Here is a 25195-nt window from a genome sequence, read left to right as displayed (position 1 = left end):
GCTCTCTCTCCTGCTTGCACCTTTCTGCAACAAGCTGGCTTAGAATGCTGCCTGGCAGTGCCACCTCTGCCCCTTTTACAGAAACTCTGTTCTCTTTTTGCAGTCATGGACACCAACTTTCATGGCGGCTATCAAAAGGCAACAGCTCATAAGACTGTGCTTGCATGCATTACATCCCACATTAACTTTTACCGCTCTCTGCAAACAGCTCCCTACTGGGCATTGGGGCCGAGAAAGGAGGGGACCCACTGTGCTAATCTTATGCCCTCCCCTCTTCAGATCAACTCATCATTTTTAGGATGGAATTTGGGAGTTGTAGTCAGAAGGAAGTCCCAGTGTATTCCTTAGGGCTCGCTCCCCGAAAAGTAGGGTTAGGATTGCAGCTGCTGGCACAAAACCCTCTTGCGTTTCATGTCCTGGGATTCAGTGAGAAATGAAATTACTGTACTGCAAGAGATAGTTGGGCGTTGATGACTGACGGCAAATGACTGAGGCATCTTTTAAGCTACACTGAGCGTGTTGGCAATCTTTGTCCCCTTATAGTAAAAAATTGTCTTTAACAGCAAAGGAGGATCAGCTAAGAGATATGAAGTATCTTAGGGAATATGCAGCAAGCTTGTTTTCTTGCTGATCCAGAGGGGGTTGAACCAATGGATTTAAATTACAAAGGAGGAGGAGATTATGACCAAACATTAAGAAGAACTTTCTGGTGTAAAGAGCTGTTTGACAGTGGTACGGACTACTTTGGAAGGTGGCGAGCTCTCCTTCCCTGGAGGTTTTTAAACACAGGCTGGATAGCCACATGCCAGGGATTATTTAGTTGTGATCCATGTATTGCAGGGGGCTGGAACAGATGACCCTTGGAGTTCCCTCCATCACTGCAATTCTATACTTTGAACCAACATAAAAGCTGCATGGAGCCTCCGGCTCAAGGGCATTTGTGCTAAGGTGTGATTGCAAGTTGCTGAGTAAAGCATGTTCCATTTGTCCCAAACTATTTTACAAGACCTCACACAAGTTGTAGTTACAGGTAGGTAGCCATGTTGGTCTCCTGCAGTTGAAACAAATCCTTCCAGTAGCACCTTAAAGGTAAAGGGACCCCTGACCATTAGGTCCAGTTGTGACCGACTGAGGTTGCGGCGCTCATCTCGTGTTATTGGCCAAGGGAGCCGGCTTACAGCTTCCAGGTCATGTGGCCAGCACGACAAAGCAGCTGATGAACCAGAGCAGCACACGGAAACGCTGTTTACCTTCCCGCCAGAGAGGTACCTATTTATCTACTTGCACTTTGACGTGCTTTCGAACTGCTAGGTTGGCAGGAGCTGGGACCGAGCAACGGGAGCTCACCCTGTCACGGGGATTCAAACCGCTGACCTTCTGATCGGCAAGCCCTAGGCTCTGTGGTTTAACCCACGGCGCCACCCGCATTGTGCCGTTTTGTGTGCATGCACACAAAAGCTCATACCAACAACAAACTTAGTTGGTCTCTAAGGTGCTACTGGAAGGAATTTTTTTTATTTTGTCACACAAGAGAAGGTTATGGCAGGAGAAAGAATATACTAAGCATCATCTTACAAAACAGGAGCCTCCTTCTTACACTGCTTAACTCTGCTTTCCTCAGTCTAGTGCAGGCTTCCTCAAACTCGGCCCTCCAGGTGTTTTTGGCCTACAACTCGAATGATTCCTAGCTAGCAGGGCCAGTGGTCAGGGATGATGGGAATTGTAGTCTCAAAACATCGGGAGGGCAGAGTTTGAGGAAGCCTGATCTAGTGCCTTCCAGACATTTTGGACTACAAATCCCATCGTGCTTAGCCAGCGTACGTGCAGTTCAAAGCAGATGAAGGGCACTAGATTGGGGAGAGCTCGCTGGAGGCACTTCCGAGTTTCTATTAAGTGACCAGCCCTAACAATTGCATTTATGCTGTAATTCTCAGTAGATTGCATTACAGTTGGGATCAACACTCTGAGCAAGAGGTTTGCAATGTACTGTTTGCTCTGCAGTTAACCCCGGACTAGGTGGGGTGTGTTGCTTCAAACTGGATGGGGGACCATGTGTTGAGATTCCTGCATTGTAGGGGGTTGGACTAGATTACCCTGGTGTGTGTGTGTGTGTGTGTGTGTGTGTGTGTGTGTGTGTGTCCCTTCCAACTCTGTGAACACCATTTTTAGTCAGTACAGCAACGGGGATTATGCAAAGAGCTAGTTGAATTGCAGCATTAAAAATGCCAAGCCATTTCCTGCTCTGCCACCTTTGATAAGGCTCATTGAGGTGGCTTGTGTGTGTGCAGATGCACGTAGCTGGGGCAACAGCTGCCTCTATGCTGAGTAAAAGTTTTGAAGGTTGGATGTTTTATTATTGTTTTTATATGTGCCAGAAGCTGCCCAGGGTGGCTGGGGAAACCCAACCACAAGGGCGGGGTATAAATAATAAAATTAATTATTACAAAGACCAGCACAGTACCATGCGCCAGAGCCAAAACAGACCAAAAGCTAGTTTGCCCCAGCAGGAAAACAGCCACAATCAGAAAGCTGGCTGCAGGTAGATTTCTTAACACTGCAGCCATTGCACCATCCTGCTCGCCCTCTGCCCAGGGTGAACGTGTTGACTGCCGATTTTGCATGATGTACAGCTTCTGCCCTATATGCAGACAGAGGGGATGGTGGTGTTTTTACAAGGACTTAATTTCCAAGAGAGGCCTTTTATGGCTCTGGTTTCGGAAGAAGTGGTGAGAAGCCGTGCCCGTCCGTGGCTTGGCTTGGTTTATATCCCCCCTGGGTCCCATGGAGAACACTGGTGATAAAAAGGGGAGGGGGGGAACCCCGATGCTGCACGCTCCAAACAGCCACCGTTGCAAGATTTTGTTATTTTTTATTTTGATGAAAGGAAGTGCCGGATAGGGGGACATTTAAACTGCGTGCTGCAGAGACAAGCATGATATACACTCACTCCTCTTTACAATACCGTCCCGTCCCCCCCAGCGTGTTAGCATGCAAATAATAGCGAAATGCCAAGGCACATCTTGCTGCTTCCTGGTCTCGGAACTAGCACAGAGCTCAAGCAAGAAGGCTCTGCGCGTTTTGGTGCAGGACTGCAGCGGAGGCGGAGGCCAAGGAAGGCACGGAAAGAGAGAACCCCGAGGAATCCTGAGCAGCGGTTACATTTCGAAGCAAGGAGCAGAACCCCCCTCCCTCCCCAAAAGTGGGAGAACTCCTCAACAATCGCTACAGGAACAAAGTGACTGCTAATTATTTAGCCCTGCTTTTTGCCTTGTCAGGCAGAAATCCAGAGTCTGCTGCAGAAAGAGATTAAAAAAAACAGCAATGGCAGATGCCCCCAAGACTCCAGGATGAGAGCTCTCGGCAGGAAGAAATCAGGGGATTTTAGAAAGTGGTTAAACTTAGCTTAATATTATATTATATATATATAATTTTTACCATGCCTTTCCTCTCCAAGGAGCCCAGGATGTTCCTGTCCTGGGTGGGATCTTTAAAAAAAATCCAGCCACACTCGGCAAGCGAAACAGTCAGTAGGGAACTAGGGGGCAAGTTCCGGCGTGAAGGGGTCAAGTTTAATCCCGCAGGGCACAGACTTTCTGCAGTGGCTCTGCGCTTAACTCTCGCCAATCGACCGGAAGCAAAACAGAGGGCGGCATGCGTCCCTCTGAACCGGAAAGGGCTAACACTTGCGAGGACAAGCAAAAGGTTGAAAAGCAGTCCGTTGGCAGAAAAGAACATCTCATCCTCATGAAGGGTAGAACTGCAGGCAAAGAACAAGTAACCCAGAAAGGGGAGGGGGGATTCATACACACTTCAGCATCACCATCGCCCCTTACATTTTTGGTCTCGATAGCTCCAACTTCCCTCCTTTCCAAAAAAGAAACTCAATGACTGCCCCAAACATATACACAAAAACAACCGCTGTACATTGTTAGCATCCCCACCATCCCATAGTTTCCGAAGAAGCTGGATCTTGAAAGTGACAAAAGAAAGGAGGGAGATCCATTTCACCCTGCGAGAAAAGAAAAGAAAAGAGCTGAGGATGTTGTGAAATCTTACATTGCGGACTGAGCCACAGCATTGGCACAGTTCCACCCCACTTTGAGTGGCATCTCCCATCTCCAATGGAATGCAGCAAACAACTGCAGGCAAATAGGGCATTCTCCCTTAGAGGCCACATGGGGCTCACACAGACTTTACTTTGTGCCTTGCTTAGAAAGCACACAGGCCCAAGCGGCTTCCCTCTTGCCTCGCTCCTTTCCAAGGGAAAACTCGCTCTTTGGTGATTGATCGGAACAAACAGCAATCCGAGGGAAATCTGAACTGCCATTTGGTCTGACTGAGCACTAAAGAGCAGTTTCCCCCCCCCCAGGGGAAAAGAAGCAGGACAAAAAGAAGTGTGGATTAAACCCAGGGCTTCTTTTGTGATGGTGTTTCTTTCATGACCAGTACAAAGTAGTAGCTTCCCTTTCTTGCTGTCCACAGTAGCCATTTTATGCTGGGACCTACAACATTTTTATCAAGGTAAAAATACTGGCACCTCTTTTTCTTTTAACCCCCTCCCCATTTTTTTTTAAAAAAGCTCTGGTCCTGCCACTCTCACAAGGCTTGAGAATGAAAACAGTCTATGACAGCCATGTATTGCTCTAGACACCTTCCCCCATCTCTACAGTGACTCCCATAATTTTGAGCATTACATTTCCGGTTCTCCTATTATTCTGGATCTGTTTCTTCGGCTGCATCCAGCCAGCTGCTTAAATATTTAAACCAGAGGTGGAGGGTAAGGAAAGGTACCCCAAGGAAGTGATATTTTAAGTAGCAACGTGGTAAGTGAGTGCACGTCTTTTAAGCTAAAGTCGCAGTTACAAATTGGGCTGCTTGCGGCATCCATCTTAGTACGAGCAGCTGCAAATGAGGTGAAGGTTTATGTATATTTTAATGGTTCTACAGAAATGGGGGGGTGGGATTTCTGGCAGGTGCCGCTTATCACGCAGGGGCGAAGCAGTCCTTGTGTGAGGCGAGCTGAGGTGAGCACCTCAGGAGGCAGATTTGGGGCAGTGGGGAGGGAGAAAGAACAGGGCACGGTCCGCTATATCTGTCTGCGCAAGCTATACTCAGGGGGACAGGCCTGAGATGTTTTAACTGCCTGAGACGAACGACAAGGTAACTAACTGGACAGGAAACTGAACTTTACTTCAATGCTGACAATGGGATGGTGTCCTCTATCACACCTCAGGGCAGGAGGGTAGCTTAGTGGGTCGAGGCACACAAAGCTCCGGCCCCTTGCTGCTGCCCTACCTCCCAGTAGCTGCTGCCCCATGTGACTATATCACCCTAACTGTAGGGCTGGCCAACTGGTCTTTAAATTGGAGATTAGGGTAGAAATGCAATTCCCAAACCAATTTCTCCACATTTTTGACGCAGTTGACTTCAACACTCCCCAAAGGCACACACTAAGAGTTAAGCCTACCACAAAAATATGCATAGCCAGAGAAATAATATTGAAAATGCATATGAATTTCATGTGGGCTTCTTTTTTAAAAAAAGTGTTCTAGCAGAAATGGAAAAGGGGGAAATTCAAGATGGGGGGGGGGGGAGACGAGAAACCAAACCGGGCCGATTCAGCCATTCCTACTTCACCCTTGCCTGAAACCTGTGCCTGCATTACCCTTCTGTGTCCACACGGGGGAGCATTTGCACAGCTGTTACTTGCGGGTGCCAGGAGATTGGCCCTTGATAAATGACCAAGAGGCCGACTGCTGCAAATATTCTCAGGAGAACCCCAGATTTTGAGCTGCTTTCTAGATCCCCTACGGAATTCCGAACTGAGGAGTCATCAAGAACAGGCAAAAACCTGCCCCCTCCAGGACTGTGGACCTTTGCATTAAAAGGAAGGGAATGGACAGGAAAGGGGGTGTCGTCATACATCCTTTGCACTTCTGCTGACCTGTGTCTCTTTATTACATCACCAGGGGATGCGTATCTCCAACGGAGGAAGGCACAGACTCCAGGCTGCCTTTGTAGATTGGGGTACGCTGGCCGGAGTCTTCCCTGGAAAGAGAAAGGTGGACAGTAGCATTCGAGTTTCATTTTCTCCTTCACTCGATAATAGTGCAAAACGTGTTTTGTTTTTTTTAATAAAAAGAAATTAAGCTGCCACAGAGTGACACGAAAGTCCAGTGGAGGGAGGTTCATTTTTCAGGCTCGTTCTACACGTACAGGTTCTTCCGCATGTGTATATGAATGGAACTAATTAATCTCAAGAGGCCCCCAAGGAAGGAAGAATTAAACCACCACCGCTTGGCCTGCAACTGGATATCTGCACAGCCAGGAAGAGAGGAAGATGCTTGAGCTGTCCTTTCTCAGCCCGAGGGCCACATTTCCTTCCTCCGGGGGGGGGGGGGGGCTGGACACCAGAGATGGGTGGTGCCAGAGGCAAAAGTGGGTGGAGCTACAAAAGTAAAAGCTACCTTTGCACAGTGTGTAAAGGTTTCGTACACACAAACCCCTCTCTGTGCTCCATATAGAGGCAAGCAAGAGGCGTTATCAGAAATCAAGGGCACATTCCATCCAGGCACAAATGCTTGGGGTGCAGAGGAGGGCTGGGGGAGTCTGGGGAGAAGGATCTGGCTAAGGAGATGGAAAACCCCAGGTACCACAGAGAGAGGGGGGGAGAGGGAGAGGGAGAGATGGCTGGTTGGCTGCTACATTTGACCCTCTCAGCTTGATCAGTTCCCTGCCTCCTGCTTTAACAGTGAAGTAACACCCCACCCACCATTAAGCTCCCCCAGCAATACAACCCCACAAGGTACTCACAGGCCAGCTTTCTTCTTGGCAGCTGCCCGATGCCGGGGGATCAGGAAGGCAAAGACCAAAATCACCAGCAGTAGCAGCACTGCAGGCAATGCCACAGCCAGGGCCAACATCGGGGTGCTAAGGGACAGCACGGACTCTGCAGGGAACAAGGCGGACACGACAAAGGCAAGCCAGGTCAGCACCTTAAACGAAGGGTGCAAGAAGAGCCCTACTGGATCAGGCCAGTGGTTACTGGTAGTGAATCAGGTGCTCGTGGCAAAGTGGCAAGCAGGACTCGGGGCACGAGGGCCACCCTCCTCTCCTGCAGTTGCCAGAGGCTGGCATTCAGAAGCATTGCTGCCTCTGAACAGCAGCCCTTGAGAAAAAGAGGACAGGGAGCCTGTGGTCATCTGGATGGGGGGGACGGACTCCAATTCCCATCAGCCCTAGCCAGCAAGGTCAATGGTCAGGGATGAGGGGACTTATAGGTATAGTAAGCATCATCACCAAGGTTGCTTTTAAAAATAAATAATTATGGTTGTTGTTGTTGTTTTGTCTGGAGGCTGGAATGCCTACACCCAACGCCTGAGGCAAAATAATCCATCTATTATCCATAATCACATAAAGTTGTGGCCCTTTCTAATCCTGATCATTGACTGCTTGAGTTTATTAATCACATATTACATTTAGGCACTGCCTGGGGCGGGGTGTGTGGCACTGTGACAGGGCCCCCAACAAACAAACAAAGAAACTTCTTGGTGAATTTCTCCCCAGAAAAAAAATGAATAACAACAACGTCCACCAGGACATTATTCTGCCCATGCCTTTGAACCTGCTTTTGCAGGTTGGTGACATGTGTGGACTCCTCTTAGAAACCACAATTTCCATGTCTCTGTGTTGGGGAAACTAGCTACAGCTGCAAAACATGGAGGCTTGGTTTATTTCTGTGGCTTAGCAGCTACTGATGGTCCTGTTAGCAGACATGCCTTTGCCCATGTCCTGTGCATATTGACTGGGACGAAGCCCCCTTGAACTGAGCAGGGCTTTCCTTCCCTACAGATGCATTTAGGACTGCGCTATGGTTGTATCAGTTCGTGATGCTACTGGATTAGTAAAGGGAGAATTCCTGCATTTCAGGAATTTCCACGCCCTCCCTGCTCTGCAATTCTATGATTCTTTGAGAAAGAGGACTTGCGGGGTAAAGACTGAAGACGGCTGCCTTCTGGAAGGAAGGGGTGGCACAGCCCAGGGCAGTGGGGCGCCTGAAGTTTGCCCTCCGAAACGTGGGTTCAGGCAGGGCTCCATAGGTGCAGGCGAAGGGTTGTTCTCACCGAGGGTGAATCCGCGCTCGCTCCCCTCCACATACAGATGGATCGACTTGCTCTTGGTCAACTGGGGCAAGGTGGGGTGTTGCGCCCGGCAAGTGTAGGTCCCGGCTTGCTCCCGGTTCACCTTGGAAAGCGTCAAGTCGCTGGAGACCAGAACCCAGTCGTCTCCCTGCAAGAGGGGGCACAGGGAAGGGGGGGGGGAACACTGTTAAAATTGTGAGCGCTTTTTTAAAGATCCAAGCCTCCAGCCATGTGCAAACTCAGCACTGAACTAGGCATGGCAAGAGAAGCAGACGCTAAACAGTGAAAACCTAAATCCTAGTCACGGGCAATAGGTTTACAAAGTTATTCCATTTAAACACAACAACAAAAAACATAAAGATTAACTTGCCTATCAGTTATTGCAGTATCTTTACGTTCGTTGACACACACCCTTTAACAACAATGGGAACACCTGAGTCAAATACTGCCTGCACTCATCCCCTGCCCCCTCTTCCGCAATTAAATTTCCAGAAATTAGTGTGTGTAATAGTTTTAGGGGCTGGGGTATCCCCGAGGAGCCAGGCGTCCTAGATAATGAGGGGCAGAGAAACACAACATAGAAGTTTGGGTTTCAGCCAATGCTAGTCCTACTCACGAGTTAGACCCACTGAAAACAATGGACATGACTAACTTTAGGCCCGGCCTGAGTACGATTTAACTGAGACAGCCCTTTTGTCTTTCTAAGGAGTGTTTCCTTCCCCTTCAGCTCCCCTCAGCACAAAATGTCTGCTTACTGGACTCACTTCCCCCCCCCCCAAAAAAAATCGCAAAGTGAGGAGGAAAATGTTGGCCGTGCACATTTGGGGATCCATCTTCAAATCCCCAAATATGTACGACCAACACTTTTCTCCTCACCGTGTGATTTTGGGGGGTGAGTCCTGTTAACGGAAAGCAGGACAGCCTGTTTTGACAATGAGGTAAACAGGCGTCCTGGATCTGCGTTTTACCTCAGGATGCTAACATGGGCCCAGGGCCAAGGGGGAGCTGAGGTGACTATGAAGGAGCAAAATCCACAGGTGGAAGGCCTCCATGTTTGGACAAGGAGCCACTTCCGCCTTGAAATGCTCTCCCCTGCGTAAGCACAATGGCTTTAATAGCACTCTCCATCGTTGAACTATGGAAATGCAAACAAGGCAAGCTGAGGGCGGAAAAAGACAATGGACTTGGGTTTTCAACAAACATTGCCTCAGCAGCAGTGAACGATGGCGGGTGTGTTGGGGGGGGGTACAGATTCCAGGAAATGCCCTGTCTGTGAAGAAAAGGGGAAAACATTTGGCGCATGTGTGGGAGGGTTGGGGCTGGGGGGTCCCTTCCTTCCCTGTGGGGCGAAAATCTCATCAGACTGCCTTGGAGTTAAAGAGTGGGTACGTTCTTCCAAGCACAGAGGGGTCAGGATATTGCAAGCCCCCTTTTAGTGGGGGGAAAGGACTCATTTCTCCAGGGGTGCTAAGTAGCCGCACTGTTTACCTAGGACAAAACCCAACAGGGTATCAAACTGAATAAACCGTAGTTCACTCAAGGTGCTGGGAACTGTAGCTCTGAGAGGGGGGGCAAACTACGCCTTCTCAGGATTCCTTGGGGGAAGCTACGTGCTTTAAAGGCCTGGGTGCAAAGGCAGCTTCTGACAGGCTGACCATCCTTACAAGGCACTTTCCTACTCAACAAAGGAAGGCTGAGGCATGGCCACCTATGTGCGTGCGGCTGGCAACTGCCCCCCCCAGTAGAAATCATAAGTGCCAGCTTTTAATATATGTTTTTTTAAAAAAGTTTACAGCATTTGCATTTTAAAAGTTTACAGGATGCAAACCCTGAGATATGAGGCAAAATCTTCAGGCACTTTTCACCCCAGTTTTTGGGTGAGAAACTAACTTGCTCCCAATGTTCAGTGTTTTACTTTGGCCTCCACTGGAAAAAGTCCCCTGTGAACACCCATGGGTTGGGGGTGGAGTTGATGCACCCCACATGTGCCCAGACACTCTCCTTCTCTACATTAAGCCCCCCGCCCCGCCCCAACCCACGTTCTTGGCTAGGCCTCCTTTGGATCCCAATAGGAGCAGCCAAGGGTTCAAGGGGCCACAGAGTTGTAGAATTGAGGGTCATCTAACCTCAACCCCACCCCCATGCAGGAATCGCAACACGCAGTCACCCATCCAATTTGAAACTGTACCGGACCCTGCTTAGCTTTGCGAAGGTGCTGGCAGCTTCGTCGCCACGCCGATCTCCACCTGGCAACCAGCCCTGTGCCATTTTTTTTACGCATTGCAACATGTCTTTTATAACACAAAAGTAACTGGTCTACAGGCCAGTGGGCCTTGGCGGAGAAAGATTCCCAGGCCCTACTCTAAAGATGTAAAGGTCTTCACACCTCTCGGGTCCATTCGTAGAGCGGGGGCTTCGAAGAGCCTGCAGAGCATCGAAGGTTCAGGTCGCTGCCTTCAAGCATTGTGACAGAATCTCCTACTGTCCCACACCAGGTGTTTGTGCGAGCAAGGAGGATGCTGTGCAGATCTGGAGCAGGAGAGAGATTTTAATAATAATAGTAATAGTTAGGTTACCGTAACTTCTGTCATAGTGCTTCAGTATGCTGATGACAACGTAGTGTGTGCACGCTCAGAGAATGACCTCCAAACCATCCTAAATATCTTTGCAGAAGCTTACGAAAAACTTGGCCTGTTGCTCAACAACCAAAGAAACCAAAGTGCTGCACCAACAAGTACAAAATAACCCCTCTGCAGCGCCACAAATCCAACTCAATGGGGTAACTCCTACCTGATTATCGTCTTCCAAAGCAACTACTGTATTCCAAACTTAAAAAGGGAAAGTGTAATGCTGGTGGTCAACAAAAGAGGTTTAAAGACTGTCTCAAGGCAAATCTTTAAAAAATGTAGTATAAACACCGACAACTGGGAAACACTGCCCCGCGAGCGCTCCAGTTGGAGAACAGCCTTCACCAAAGGTGTCATGGACTTTGAAGACACTCGAACTCAGAACGCACAAACAAACAAACAAACACTACCAGGGCAGCAGTATACAACAAAAGAAAAAGAGTACAAAGTAATCATGAAAGTGAGTAGCTAAATCAAAATGCTTTAAAACAGTTGCGTACGATTCACCTTAACGTGCTATGGCTCCTGCCCAGTTCAATCCTGGGAATTGAATTAGGGTGCTCCTAATGCAGCCTTGCAGAACTATGTTTCCCAGGATTCCCTGGGAAGAAGGTGGTGTTTGTTTGTTTGTTTGTTTTTTAAAAGTCTGCTGCAGGGATATGCCCCGGAGAGATGTTTTAGATTGTGAGAGACAACATTCAAGAGGCTTCCCCATTCCAGACGGCCCACCCAGAAAATGCCTGAAGGTTTGATCTTCAGTACATGCTGTCATTTTTTTGACAGGTCATGCATGCCTGGAAATACAGAACGTGGGTAATGAGCCGCTGCCTTTACTGTTCTGTTGGGACCAAAGTTTGTAGAATTTGCAAACCTGCACGCATATGCACCAGTCCATGGTTAAATCAAGCAGACACAGAGCACCAGCACAGACTCTTGCTGTGGCACAAGGGTATCACAATAAGCCAATGGTCGGGAACCTGTGGCACTCCAGATGTTATTGGGCTCATCATCTCCCATCAACACTGACCACGCCGGATGGGGCTGATTTTATTCAAAGAGGATTTCCGTACCACTTAATCATCAAAAGCTCTTCAGTGGTTTGCATAAAACATGCATGAGGATTGCCAATAAAAACCAGATATTAAAAAAAACAAGCAGGCTTAATTCTTTTCTGTATTTAAGATCAGCAGTTTTAAAAATATGCACGGTGGAAATAAAATCAACGTATTAAAATGCATGCCAAATCTACATGTTTGGATGCACTCGATTCAGCAAAACGTTGTTGGCAGGTGCCAAAAGCAGCCCAATGAAGTCACCTGCCTAGTATCAATGGACAGGGAGTCTCAAAGGGCAAGTGGTGCCACACTGAAGGATCAGCTCCTTGCAAGGGCAGAACATCATGTGGCACTTGTAAATGTGTCAGTTCCACAGATCAAAGTAGTTGAGTGGGCATTACATGGGGGGCAAGTAATGTGATGGGGGATTGGAGTTCAACAATACTGGCCCAACTTGCACTGGCTACCAATTAGTTACCAGGGGAAATCAAAGTACAGGTTTTGACCTATAAAGCCTTAAACGGCTCAGGACTGCAATACCCCAAGGACCACCTCTCTCCATATAAACCTACGCAGACCCCGAGATCATTCTTCGAGGCCCTTCTTTGTGTGCCTCCTCCCTGAAAAGTCCAGTGGGTGGCACCACAAGAACGGGCCTTTTCTGCGGTGGCTCCCCATTTGTGGAATGCTCTCCCCAGGAAGGCTGAGATAGCGCCTTCATAATACACTTTTAGGCGCCAGACAAAAGTGTTCCTCTTCAACCAGGCCTTGGGCTGATTGACATCTAATGCCCTTTTAAAATGTGTTGTGTTGTTTTCATTGTCATTTTTATGATGTAGTTTGTGGGTTTTTTTTATATTGTAGTTTTAAGTTGTGAACCGCCCTGAGATCCACGGGAATAGGGCGGTATACAAAATTAATAAGTAATAATAAAATAATAACAACAACATCTGTGATTTAAGCGTTCATGAAGAAGAAAAGTTTTGAAACATTTTATGGGTTCAGGATGCCGTCAAAAGAGGGCTGAGCATTTCCTTGAGTGCTAGAGAGAGAAGTGCTGGTGGCATTCATATTCTAAATGTGTGTTGACAAGTCGCATGTGCTCAGCATAAGTTAGAAAGCACTCTGTTGGTGCTCAGGGGTGCTCTTTTTATTACTCTTCCTTAAAGAAAGGTCATGGCCAGAGCTGGGATGTGTGTGGCTAAAGGCAGGGCTGACACCAACAGTCCCTGCAAGAGGTTACACTTCTGCCTATTACCTACAAATTGCCAAAGGCCAGTTGCAAAGGCAGCCCCCCTAATCCTCCCCACCTGCAATTTCTCCATCACCCACTAGTAGGGGCCAGAGGAAGGAAAAAACTTTCCCACGTACATTCCATCTGCAGGTCCAGCTCATTGGAGACAGAGGCGTTGCTGGTGACGTTGGAGCCGGTGCAGCGGTAGGGTCCGGCGTGCCAAGATTTCAGTCCACTGATGGTCAGCTGAAGGCGGCCGTCATCGTAGCTGACGCTGACGTCGTAAAACCAGCAGCGCATCTGGCTGGCTTTGTCGAGGGAGATCCAGGAGTGGAGCCACTGCAATGGGAAGGGGAATGCCTCGCATTAGTCAATGCCCTTTGCAAGGTGGTGCTACCCAAAATGCCAACTGGAGGCGGCGCAAGTCCCCTTCCGAGCACTACGCCACTCAAGCCACATCGACATGGGCTTCAATGCACTTTGGGGCCGTTCAGTGAACGTTAAGGTGTTTTGGTTGAAGACCTGAGCATTGTTAAGTGTTGCGTTTGGAGTCTAGGGTGGCCCATGGCAATCGGAGCAGCTGCAACGCAGTTGAGCGAGGAAGCGAAGGGAGCCAAAAATAAGGTTCCTTTAGTTGGCCCATGTGTTCCTGCCATGTATGTCAAATCTGTGGCCTTCAAGATCATGTTAGACTCCAGCTCCCATCAGCCCCAGCCAGTATGGCCAACAGGCAGTCATGAAATAAGAGAGTTGTCATCCTGCAGCATCTGGAGGACCAAAGTCTCCCAACCGTTGCTATAATTGCTGCCATCTTGACTCCCAGCAGCTGAAGGGGCATGGTTCTACTTCCTGGAAACAGTGCCCCCTAGTGGCCACTTGGTGGCCTTGATTACTGTTTTCCCCGGACACTTCCTAATCCTGAGCTGTGGCCTCCCCATTTCTCCAATCTCCTTCTCCCAATCCTGCTTAGAGCAGCCTCCTATTCCCTCTCCAGTCAACAAAACACCTGTCATAAAATACCTCCTTCAGAACTCTTAATAAAAGTCTACGCGTCAGCAGCTCGGGTTTAGCAAAGCCTTTCTACAAAGACCTTTCCCCCTTACGAGCAGCATGTTCACACAACAAGCCTGTTTCACTATATAGCATGGGTAAGCAAACTAAGGCCCGGGGGCCGGATCTGGCCCAATTGCCTTCTAATCGAGCCTGCAGACAGTCCAGGAATCAGCGTGTTTTTTATATGAGTAGAATGTATCCTTTTATTTAAAATGCATCTCTAGGTTATTTGTGGGGCATAGGAATTTGTTCATTATTTTTTTCAAAATATAGTCTGCCCCCCACCCAGGCTCTGAGGGATGGTGGACCGGCCCCCTGCTGAAAAGGTTTGCTGACCCCTGCACTATAGGGGCTGCAAACCAAGAGACTTGAGTGGGCTGGGTAGGGGAGAACCATTGTTCAAAGAGGAGCATGGATTCTGGGACAAGTGATTACCAGCCGCATTGCAAATGTACAATTCCTCAAGTTCTGTGAGGGATGTTGCTACAACGAAACTGGGTCCAGACCAATTCTGAAATATATTTGTCCAAACTATCACATGGTTCTTATTCTACTAAATCCTTACTAGTAAGGCTGCACACACCATACATTCAAAGCACACCCCCTCAAGAGAGAGAAAGAGAGAGAATGAATCCTGGGAACTGTAGTTTGATAATGGTGCAGAGAATTGCAGCACCATAAGGGTTCTTGTTCTCTGAATCTTTGCAGGGGTGGGAAATGTGCTTTAAATGTATAGTGCGTGCTCAGCCTACGTTATCAATCTGAGACCTCTGTCCTTAGCTTGTTTTTGCCTGAGTCAGAGATGGGCAGCTATCAGAGGCTACATTACATTTGGGGCAATCCTTTGGGGCTGGGGATAGAGTAGACATTGGCAGACGGTAGGGCGTGGAGCCTAAGGTGGGCTGGAGCAGAGGATAAGTGGGGCCATCCCTTTGTCTCGCTTCCTTTCTGTCACCCTTTTCTCTTTCTTTCTTTCTCACTCTCTCTCTGCCATCCCCCACCCCCAATTTACATGCTACCCACTACATGAAGTTAGGCTGAGAGTTCCTTGAAACTTGCCCATCTGAGGCCTAGCAAAAGGGTCCTGCCCACATAAGAACCACCAAACTGTAGAATTGGAAGGGACGTCGAGGGTCATCTAATCCATCCCCCTGCATTGCAGGAATCTTTTGCCCTGCATGGGGCTCAAACCCATGACTCGGAGATGAAAAGTCCCATGCTCTACCGACTGAGCTATCTGGGGTGTTGCCTTTTATACTGGTCTTGCCGTGGTTGTGCCCCAAAGAACCCTGGGAACTTTAGCATGGTGAAGTAGTACTGAGAATTATCTGGTCAGGTTAATTATCCCAGCATTGCAGGGGGTTGGACTAGATGACCCATGGGGCCCTTTCCAACTCTATGCTTCTAGGGTAGCTAATACAACCCCACTCCCAGATTCCCTGAGAAAAAGGCCTGGCTGTTATAAAGTCCAAAAGGGGTGGTGGTGGTTGCAGAATATAGTTCTGCTGATCAGGAGCCTGTCTACTACATTCCATATTTGAGTTTCTTTCTCTCTCTCTCTCTCTCTTCCCCTCCAGCTGCAAGTGAGTCAGCATTCGGCAGCCGCAGCACAGAGCATGCTCAGCCTCCCTTGCACTGTCCTGGGATTTCCCCATCTCCTGCCCTAGGCTTTTTCAAAACAACAGCGTTCCACTTCTGCAAACCTTTCAGCCATTCTTCCTACTTGCTCCTCCGCTGTGCGTGGACGGGGCCCACTTTGGATGCCTAAAAGCAACAGCACACACACCTGAACTTAGGAAATAACTTTGGACGCCCCTCTGGGTGCTGCTCATTGTACTATTTGCAACCAAATATTTGCGCCCCCTATTGAGCAAGCCGCCCATCTCCCTCCTCGCTGCTTTGTCTTGCCATTACATCTGCAAGTTATCCTGACCTTGCTGTATTTCTGGAAAGTGAATCCGCTCATCTCCTCTCCTTCATCGCCCAGGCACTCCAGAGTCACGTTCCCGCCCTCAAGGACAGGACCCTCCTGGTCGCTGCGAAGGACGATGGAGACCTCTGGAATTATAAAAGATGGGATGGCATGAGATAGAGGCCACCACTCACACTCTGAGCCAACGGGTCTCGCAGGCTCATTGGCTAGATCAGCTCCAGCACCCACCTCTTAATTTCTCATCTCCTACTTTTTTTAAAAAAAAAAAGGGTATACCGACCTACCCCTGTAGGTCTCAGGGTGGTTCACAACACAAAATTACAATATAAAACGAAACAAAACAAAATACATGTCAAAAATAAGAACAGAAACAAACCAATGGTCCTCTGTTCCGCAGCACATTTAAAAGGGCATCAGATGTCAGCCAAAGGCCTGGTTGAAGAGGAATGTTTTCGCCTGGCGCCTAAATGTGTATAATGGAGGCACCAGGCAAACCACCCCAGGGAGAGCATTTCATAAACGGGGAGCCACTGCAGAAAAGGCCCCTTCTTGTGTTGACACTCTCCGGACCCTTCGTGGAGAAGGCACACGAAGAAGGGATTATGATATGTAATCCTTGTACATTTTGGGATGGCGAATCTAAGCCTAGGCTTCCCCCAAAGAGTCCTGGGAACTGTAGTCGATTGTGGATCTGTGAGGGTCTCCCAAAGACTTTCAGTCCCTGCAACAAACTACAGTTCCCAAGTTCCTTTGAGGTGGGGGGGGGGCATAAGAGTGATTTAAATGTCTGGTGTGGACTTCCTTCTGTATCATCCTTCCTGCTCTCTTAAAGTGGGAAGGTGAGGCGGTTCCTTCTGTCCCACCTAGGGTTGAAGTGTGTCTGGATACAAGGGGTGAGAGGGATATTATGGAACTCCTGGCCCCATGAAGTTTGGTTGGCTCCTTTCTTGGTTTCTTTGTTTGTTGCTAAAGGCCATTTTTCATTCTATTTTTGTTCTACACTGGCAACCTTTTTGTGTGCTTCATTTCGGTTGGGGGGGATTATGGGTTTGTTCTGGTCTTTATTATGTGTTTTTGTATTTCTGTGTTTTGAACCACCCTGAGATCTTTGGCTGAAGGGTGGTGTACAAATTTAAAATCATCATCATCATTAACATTGAAATGTATAGAGCAGCCTCAATTGGTGATTTTCTGCTTGTTTTTCTGCTTAGGTTTTTAACTGTCAACACTTTGCCCCTAAGAAACTTCACACTTGAGATATATATATATATATATATATATAGGAGTGGACTACTTCAGAGTAACGACGCTACGCAGCTCTGCATTTTATTCTTTTATTGGTGCTGCGTATTTACAGTGCTGAAGTCATTGCTATTTACACGGAGTGATGTGGTCAGTCGGTTTCAGAACCTCCTAATGGCTTTTGGCGCGTCTTTCTCCAACACAAAAGCTTTGGCAGACCCATCCTCTTTCCCCTCCTCTTTCTGCGTAATTCCGGAGTTGGGGGGATGGGTCTCCCCCCCTTATTCGCCCCTTCCTGTCCCACCTGGGACCCTGGCTCCTCTACCTTGCCTGAGCCTCGGCCCCGACTTCCTGCTTCCCCACTGGCATCGGAACTCTCTCTGCTTTCCCCTGTGCTCGGGGATGGGCTTGAACTCAGGAGGGGAGGGACTTTGCGATATCCCCTGTCCCTCACATCCACCCCCCTCCCAAGCTCTCCTTCACCCCTCCCCAGGTCCCCCCCAGGTGTCGGTGACGACTGGAAGCCTAAGAACTCAGTACCTTCCGAGCCCGTTGGTGTGAACACCTCCCCCCAGTCCTGCGAGCCCCCCCCCTTCCGCCTGGGAGGACGGGAATCCCAAAAAGTCCGTGGCGTCAGAGCTGGTAGGGGTAAAAATGTTCTGCCAATCTGCTCCTTCCTCTGACTGGGTGGATCTCGGTGACACCCATACCTCATCCTCTGGTTCCTCAAACTCCGCTTCCCAGCGCCATGGTGAACTGCTCTCCCGTGCTTCCTCCCCCTCCCCCTCCCTTTCCATGTGCCAGGGCTTGGGTCTATGGGGAAAGAGGGCGTGAAATTCTTCTACCAGGAATTCCTCCTGTATCTGAGTGGCTGGGACCCATTCATTCTGCGACGGTGGAGCATCCTCCCATGCCATGAGGTACTCCAGGCCCCCCACCCCCCACCTTGAGTCCAGGATGGCCGTGGCCTCATTGAGTTGCTCCCTGCCTTCCCTCTCCCCCCCTCCCTCAGGGGTTTGTTCGCTGCCTCGGAGCCTGCTGCTTTCCCTGTACGGCGACAGCAGCGATCTATGAAACACTGGGTGCACCCTCATGTCCTCTGGCAGTGCCAGCCTGTATGCCACCGGGTTGACCTGTTGCGTGACCGTGAAGGGGCCCAACCTTCTGGGCGCCAGCTTTTTGCACCTCCCTCTGATGGGAAGGCCCTCCGAGGACAACCAAACTTTGTCCCCCACCCTAATGACCTCCCCCGGTCGCCTGTGGCGATCTGCCCCCTTCTTGTACGCTTCCTTGGCTCTCTCCAAGTGTTCTCTGAGCTGCTGGTGCACCGTCTCCAGTTCTGGAACGCAGCGTGGATCGCAAGAAGTTCCCGATCAAACACCGTGTAGTTTCGCTCTGGCTGGGTCAACTTCCTGGAGAAGAAGGCACAGGGTCTCCACTCTCTGTTGGCGTCCAGTTGCAACAAAATGGCGCCCACAGCTTTATCAGAAGCATCTGTCTCCACGCGTAGGGGCGCGTCCTGAACCACGTGGAACAGGTTCTGGTCTGAGGCGAACACCCTCTTGAGGCTTTCGAACGCTGCTTGCGCCTCTGGTGTCCACCTGAACTTCTGCTTGCCTCTCAGGCAGTCAGTGATGGGAGCCGTAACGCGAGAGAAGTTCTTGATGAACTTCCTGTAGAAGTTGGCGAAGCCTAGTAGGCGTTGGGCATCTTTGCGCGTCCTGGGGCTGTGCCAGTCCAGGATGGCCTGCACCTTGTCCTTGTCCATCGCCAGCCCCTTGTCTGACAGCTTGTAGCCCAGGAAGTCCACCTCCTTGGTGTGAAACTTGCACTTCTCCAGCTTCACATACAGGTGGTTCTCCTTCAGGCGCTGCAACACCTCCCTGACATCTTTCACATGCTGCACTGGGTCATCGGAATAGATAAGGATGTCATCCAGGAAGACCAAGCATTTCCTGAAGAGGAGGGACCCCAGGACGTGGTGCATGAAGGCCTGGAAGCATGCTGAGCCCCCTTGCAACCCGAAGGGCATCACCAGATATTCAAAAGAGCCCAGAGGCGTGAACATCGTGGTTTTCCATTCATCGCCTTCCCGGATCCTGATCAAGTTGTACGCCCCCCTCAGGTCTAGCTTGGTGAAAATCTTGCCCCTGCGTGCCGCTGTCAGGAGATCATCCACTCTGGGCATGGGGAAAGCCACTGGCTCTGTCACTGAATTCAGCCGTCTAAAATCCACCACCAGACGGCGCTGTTGCGTGTCTTTCTTGTCCACCCAGAAGACCGGGCTGCCCCCTGCTGCCTTGCTTTCTCTGATGAACCCCCGCTTGAGGTTCTTGTCGATGAAAGCGCGCAGATCCTCCAGTTCCTGGTCTGACATGGCGTACAGCTTGGCTGGGGGTATAGTTGCCCCTGGCACCAGGTTGATCTGGCAGTCAAAAGGCCTGTGCGGGGGTAGGTGGTCGGACTCCGCTTCGCTGAAGACCTCCTGCAGGTCCCAGTACGGCTTGGGTATCGCCTCACCCCCTTTGACGTGCATGGTGGCCACCGTGGCTATTGGAGGCCCCTCCCCTGGTTGGTGCTGCATGCAATGTTCCAGACAAAAGTCCGACCCAAACGTGATGCATCTCTGGTGCCAACTGATGGAGGGGTCGTGGCGCGCCAGCCAGCTCATGCCCAAGACGATGGGGGGGTCTGAGATGGTGGTGACGTTGAATGCCAGTGTCTCTGAGTGCCTTCCCACCGTCATTCTCATGGGGGGGGGGTTTGATGAGTGATGGCCCCTCCCAGCAGCTCTCTGCCGTCAATGGTTGCCACGTGCAGAGGAAAATCCAGCTGCAGAAGCTGGATCTGGTGCTCTTCTGCAAAGTTTCTCGAGAAGAAGTTGGCTGAGGCACCACTGTCAATTAGGGCGAGGACCGTCAATGGATAGCCATTTGGGAGCGTGAGCGTCACTTCTAGAACCACTCCTGCTCTGGGAGGGGTGGGCTGGCTCAGCTCCTCTCTGTGCGGGTGGGTGGGCTGGGGCTGTTGTCTGCTGACTGTGCCTGGCTGCTGCCCCTTGTCTCCTGCAGCCAGGCTTTCCCGTTTCCCTGCTGTGGTACTGCGTCAGTGGGGGAGGGCACAACCGTTCCCGCCTTTCCTTGCCACTCCCTGCGATGTGGGCAGTCTCTGACGAGATGCTGGGGGGAGTTGCAGAGAAAGCAATTCCCACCCCTTCCCTCCTTGCGTCTTGGCGCCGCTGGGGTTTGAAAAGCCCCCGCGCGCGCGCGCGCGCTATCAATCTGCATGGGTTCCTGGTCCTGGCTGGCCCCAGGCGTGGCTTGAAAGGGTTGTTGGGGGAGTGGCTTCTCCTGCGACCGTGGGAACCAAGCCCGCTTTGCGCGCGTTGCTTGCTTGTCGCTCCACCGGGATTCCTGTCTCACCCCCACCGCCAGAGCCGCTTTGCTCAGCTGATCCATATTACTGGGCTTTGGACCTCTCGAGAGCTCATCCTTCACCTCCTCATGCAACCCCAAGTAGAACACCGCTTGCATTGGGGGTGACTCTAGTTCCCACCCCAATCTGTGCACCAGCATGGTGAATTTCGCCCAATACGCGCGAACTGTCATATTTCCTTGGCGTAAATTATGAAGTTCCTCCTTAGTCTGGTCCATATGACTATCGGACGAATACATCGTTTTCAAACCTTCTAGAAAAAGTTTGACATTCTTCATGCAAGGATTCTTTGTTGCGATTAACGGTCTTAGCCACTCCCTGGCTGCCCCGGTAAGGTGCTCCACAATAAACGCTACCCGGTGCTCATCATCAGGGAACTCATCGTGGTGCAGCTCAAGAGCATACACAATCTCAGTCTCAAAGCCCTGATATTCCCTCGGGTCTCCATTGAACTTGCTTACTAGGGTCCCGGCTCTCCTTCCTGGCAGCACTTGGACTTGGGGTGCCCCTCCCGCCTTGTTTTTCTCTGCATCCAGCTTGTTTTGGAGGTCTACCGCCACCGCCCTTAATTCCTGCTCTCTTTCCTGTAGCGCTCTCACCTGTTCTGCAAGTTGTAGCCGGTCGTCCTGGACCTTCTTAGTCTCTTCTTTAGCTGCCTTCAATTCCCCCTGCGCCTGCAGCGACAGCTGCTGCAGTTCTTGCTGGGCTTGCTCCGCGATCTGCCGCCATCTCTCCGCCTCTGACACGCTCATCCCGGCAACTCCAAAGTAGCCCAAAAAAGGATTAGGAGGTTGCTGTCACAGTGGCCGGAGTGGACTACTTCAGAGTAACGACGCTACGCAGCTCTGCATTTTATTCTTTTATTGGTGCTGCGTATTTACAGTGCTGAAGTCATTGCTATTTACACGGAGTGATGTGGTCAGTCGGTTTCAGAACCTCCTAATGGCTTTTGGCGCGTCTTTCTCCAACACAAAAGCTTTGGCAGACCCATCCTCTTTCCCCTCCTCTTTCTGCGTAATTCCGGAGTTGGGGGGATGGGTCTCCCCCCCTTATTCGCCCCTTCCTGTCCCACCTGGGACCCTGGCTCCTCTACCTTGCCTGAGCCTCGGCCCCGACTTCCTGCTTCCCCACTGGCATCGGAACTCTCTCTGCTTTCCCCTGTGCTCGGGGATGGGCTTGAACTCAGGAGGGGAGGGACTTCGCGATATCCCCTGTCCCTCACAATATATATATATATATATATATATATACTGAAACCAAAACCTTTAAATGCCTTTAAAGCAGCCTTGATTGGTGCTTTCAGTTAGGAAGGTAAATGTTTATTTATATATATGCAAACATTTCTACACCTTTGTGTTCCCTTTTGCCAAACCGTAGCTTTATTATTTATTTATTGCATTTCTGTCCCACCCTTTTTCTCAAAGGAGCTCACAGTGGCATACATGTTTCTCCTTGTTCTCCTCTAATGTCTACAACAACCCTGTAAGGTAGGTTAGCCTGAGACGCCACGAGTGACTGACCCAAGGACGCCCAGTGAGCTTCATGGCCAGGTGGGCACTTGAACACCTGGTCTCTCCCAGATCCTGGTTGGGCACTCTAACCACTACACCACACTGCTTCCTAATCTTACCGATTGCGGAGGCTCAACCTCAGAACTTGTCCCATAGGCCCTTGACACAACCCCGGGGGCAAAATAAGCATGCACAGAGCACCTTCTATTAAAAGATGTGGTCACAGCTTGTAGCTAAGAAGGTATTTTGAAAGCAAAAGGTTGCAGGTATCTCAAAAGTCAGGCAGAGAGAGAAGGAGACCCCTGTAGAAACTGTGGACAGTTGCTGCTGCTAGTCAGCATGAATAATACTGAGACAGACAGACAGACAGACAGACAGACAGACAGACAGACGACCTGACTCTGCATACACTTCCTAGATCCATTCTCCAAGAACCCAAAGCCAGTCCACACATGTCTACGAGCACCCAGGCAGGCCTGAGCCCGAAAATCTCTTTCAGTAATATTTAGCATTTGCACCCAGTTGTAATCTTTACAACAATCAAGGAAGGTGATCCCCAAATTTCTAGAGAGGGTGGTAACAGTGGGTGGGACAGACTGGCTTGTCAAAGGCGGTCGAAAGAGTTTATGGGTATAAATAATAAAATAATAATAATCATTATTAAGATTCAAATGGACCTATCTGAGTCGTAACACAATCTGCATACACACCATATGTCTAAAACGCACTCAAGGGGCATTTCCCCTGCCCACCACACAACAGAATCCTGGGAATGGTAGTTTGCCCCTTACAGAACTACAATTCCCAGCACCCTTAACAAACAACGTTTCCCAGGGTTCTTCAGGGGGAATAGTGCTTTGAATGTGCTTTAAAGGTATGTGTGTATTAAGTCTCCTGGCCACTACACCGGAGATTTCCAAACTGTGCGTCGTGACACATTAGTGTGTCGGCTGCAGTGTGTCAGTGACCATACAGCTGGCTCAACAAAACACTTCTTGTTCATCCTCTCTCCGTCCTTTCATTAATTACAAACTCAGTTTTCGATGCCAGTTCTGGGGTGGACTGGCTCTTCCCTTGCCTCACAAGATCTCCCAGCCCAACTGGTCTTGCCACACAGAAGCAGAACTAAAACCTTCGTGAGACTGGGAAAGAAGATTGCCAGGCTCTTTCTCACAAGGCCTTCGGCAACAATGTGAAATGCAGAAATCGAGCCAGAAAAGCTTCCAGGCGCTCGCTATTTCCAGGTTGGATTTGGTTACCCACCAGCAAATTCAGGTTGTACAACTTAAAATGAGATTAGTGCTCTTGTGCAACAAGCCCAGTTTCCCAAAACTTCATTGTGGAATAACATTTGCAGAGTGAATGCGCAATTAACAGGAATCAATCGAAAGGTTTTGCCTGCAAAATGTCAAGCTGCTACCAAAATGCCTACGTATGTGTCCATCTCAGCGCTGCCCACCCTGACTGGCAGCAGCTCTCTGGGGTCTCAGGCAGACATGTACATCCCATCAACTGCTCTCTGGTCCTTTTAAATGGAGATTCCGGGGATTAAACGCCCCCCCCACCTTCTGCATCCCAAGCACCCGCCCTACCACCGTGGCCTCCCAAAGCAAAGGGGCAGGAGGAACATGGGGCAGTTTTAAAAGGTGGGCCAGCGAAGTGAATTCCGCACCAGCTCCTTGTTTCGAGAAGAAGAGTGTTCTTGTGCCATTTGACTCACCTGCCTGGCTGGTGCGCAGGGTCACAGCCAGGCCAGCCGCCACCAGCCAGAAGAGCTTCTGTTGAAACTGCGCCACCATCGCCCTGCTGCCTGCTTGCCTTCTGTTTTGGGTAATGAGAAAGTTCCCTCCTCCGTTTCCTGGTTCGCCCTTAAAGAAAAAAGAAGCGAGAGAGCCACCGCGTTTAGCAGCCTCGCACCCGCGCGTGGGAAACTGGCCGATCTTAACAGAAGTGGGGCGCTCTGGCTGCTAGAAGCGACCCTGCACCGCCGAAACAAACCGTCTCCCCAACCTCTGCTTCCCCTGAGCACCAAGCACCAACCTCTCTCTAGTCTCTTCCTCTCTCTGTGTGTGTGTCTCTTCCCCCCCCCCCACGAGACCGAGAGGCGTCTCTGTACTTGTTGCCCGCGCCAAAGGGGCGGGGGAAGAAGTTAATAACAAACTAAACCGGTGCGGCCAGTTGAGGAACTGAAGACGCAACTCCGTCTACGCGCACGCACAGAGATCCGTCGGGGTGTAAAGAAGTTCAAACACAGAAAGGCACAAAGAAAGTGCGACGGGGAAAGGGCGGAGGGGAAGGGGTGGGGATGGGGGTAGAGAAGGCAGCCGGGAAGTGAAAGGTAGCCGGGCAGGGCGCCCTGCGTCTCTCTCTGCCCCAGCACCGACTCACCCGCCGGCGCAACAGTGCTGGAGCTGGTCTGCTGGCGGGTCCCTAACCGAAGGCGCGATTCTAAATTCTAAGTTCTTGCCGAGGCGGGGGAGGATAGTCGCGCCACCAGAGCGCAAACGCGGCTGCTGCGGTGGGTGAAAATTCCCTCTCCTCTTACGGCCAACCGCAACTTTCACAGCCAGCCGACAGGAGAAGGAGCTGAACAATCTTAGGGGCGGGCATGATGGGTCTGAGAATTTGGGGAGCCCCACACGCTCGCGCACACCAGAGAGTCCGATGGTGGTCCTCCCAACCCGTAACCGGATCAGACGGCTCTTCTCCGCATGGGAAATTACGGGGTGGGGGTACGACGCAAAGTCTACAACTTCTTGTAACTGCAGGATGTTAATTTTTTTGCAGTCTACAATAATTCCCCTGGTGGGCTGGGCCTGTTGGAGATGGGTGGGAGGACACGTTTCGGAACCGAACCCTCGTAGCAAATTGCTTTGCCCGTTTAACTTTCGCAGACGCAGCATTCTCAGAGCAGAGCAAGCAGCTACGTAGGCCCGGAATGCCCTCCTCCAGTAAAGGGCAGGG

At 50.3% G+C, this 25195-nt stretch overlaps 1 protein-coding gene across 2 annotated transcripts; it reads right to left on the bottom strand.

The window, feature by feature from the left end:
* Positions 1 to 3568: 3568 nt before the first annotated feature.
* Positions 3569 to 24903, bottom strand: LOC118087261 (basal cell adhesion molecule). 2 transcript variants are annotated; one of them, XM_088672605.1, is made up of 9 exons: positions 24620 to 24903; positions 23952 to 24099; positions 16044 to 16168; positions 13195 to 13396; positions 10528 to 10670; positions 8124 to 8289; positions 6814 to 6949; positions 5945 to 6048; positions 3569 to 4009 (listed from the first exon to the last, which is right to left on the bottom strand). In XM_088672605.1, exons 2-8 carry the CDS (start codon positions 24028 to 24030, stop codon positions 5958 to 5960), a joined length of 942 nt encoding a protein of 313 aa, XP_088528731.1. In that variant the 5' UTR covers positions 24031 to 24099; positions 24620 to 24903; the 3' UTR covers positions 3569 to 4009; positions 5945 to 5957. The 2 variants fall into 2 exon arrangements, with proteins under 2 accessions (XP_088528731.1, XP_034975646.1); XM_035119755.3 differs by lacking the exon at positions 24620 to 24903 and adding an exon at positions 24272 to 24304.
* Between the last annotated feature and the right edge of the window lie 292 nt (positions 24904 to 25195).

Source organism: Zootoca vivipara, chromosome 6, assembly GCF_965207765.1.
Source record: "Zootoca vivipara chromosome 6, rZooViv2.hap1.1, whole genome shotgun sequence".
NCBI lineage: Eukaryota > Metazoa > Chordata > Lepidosauria > Squamata > Lacertidae > Zootoca > Zootoca vivipara.
This window is presented reverse-complemented; position numbering and strand designations above follow the sequence as displayed.

Coding starts and splice junctions, on each gene's coding strand:
- LOC118087261 (XM_088672605.1), bottom strand. CDS start 24,030: ATGGTGGCGCAGTTTCAACAGAAGCTCTTCTGGCTGGTGGCGGCTGGC. Junction 8,290..10,527: donor TCTACGAATGGACCCGAGAG/GTGTGAAGACCT, acceptor CCCCTCTTGCAG/GGAGACGACTGGGTTCTGGT. Junction 6,950..8,123: donor CGAGCGCGGATTCACCCTCG/GTGAGAACAACC, acceptor TGTTCCCTGCAG/AGTCCGTGCTGTCCCTTAGC.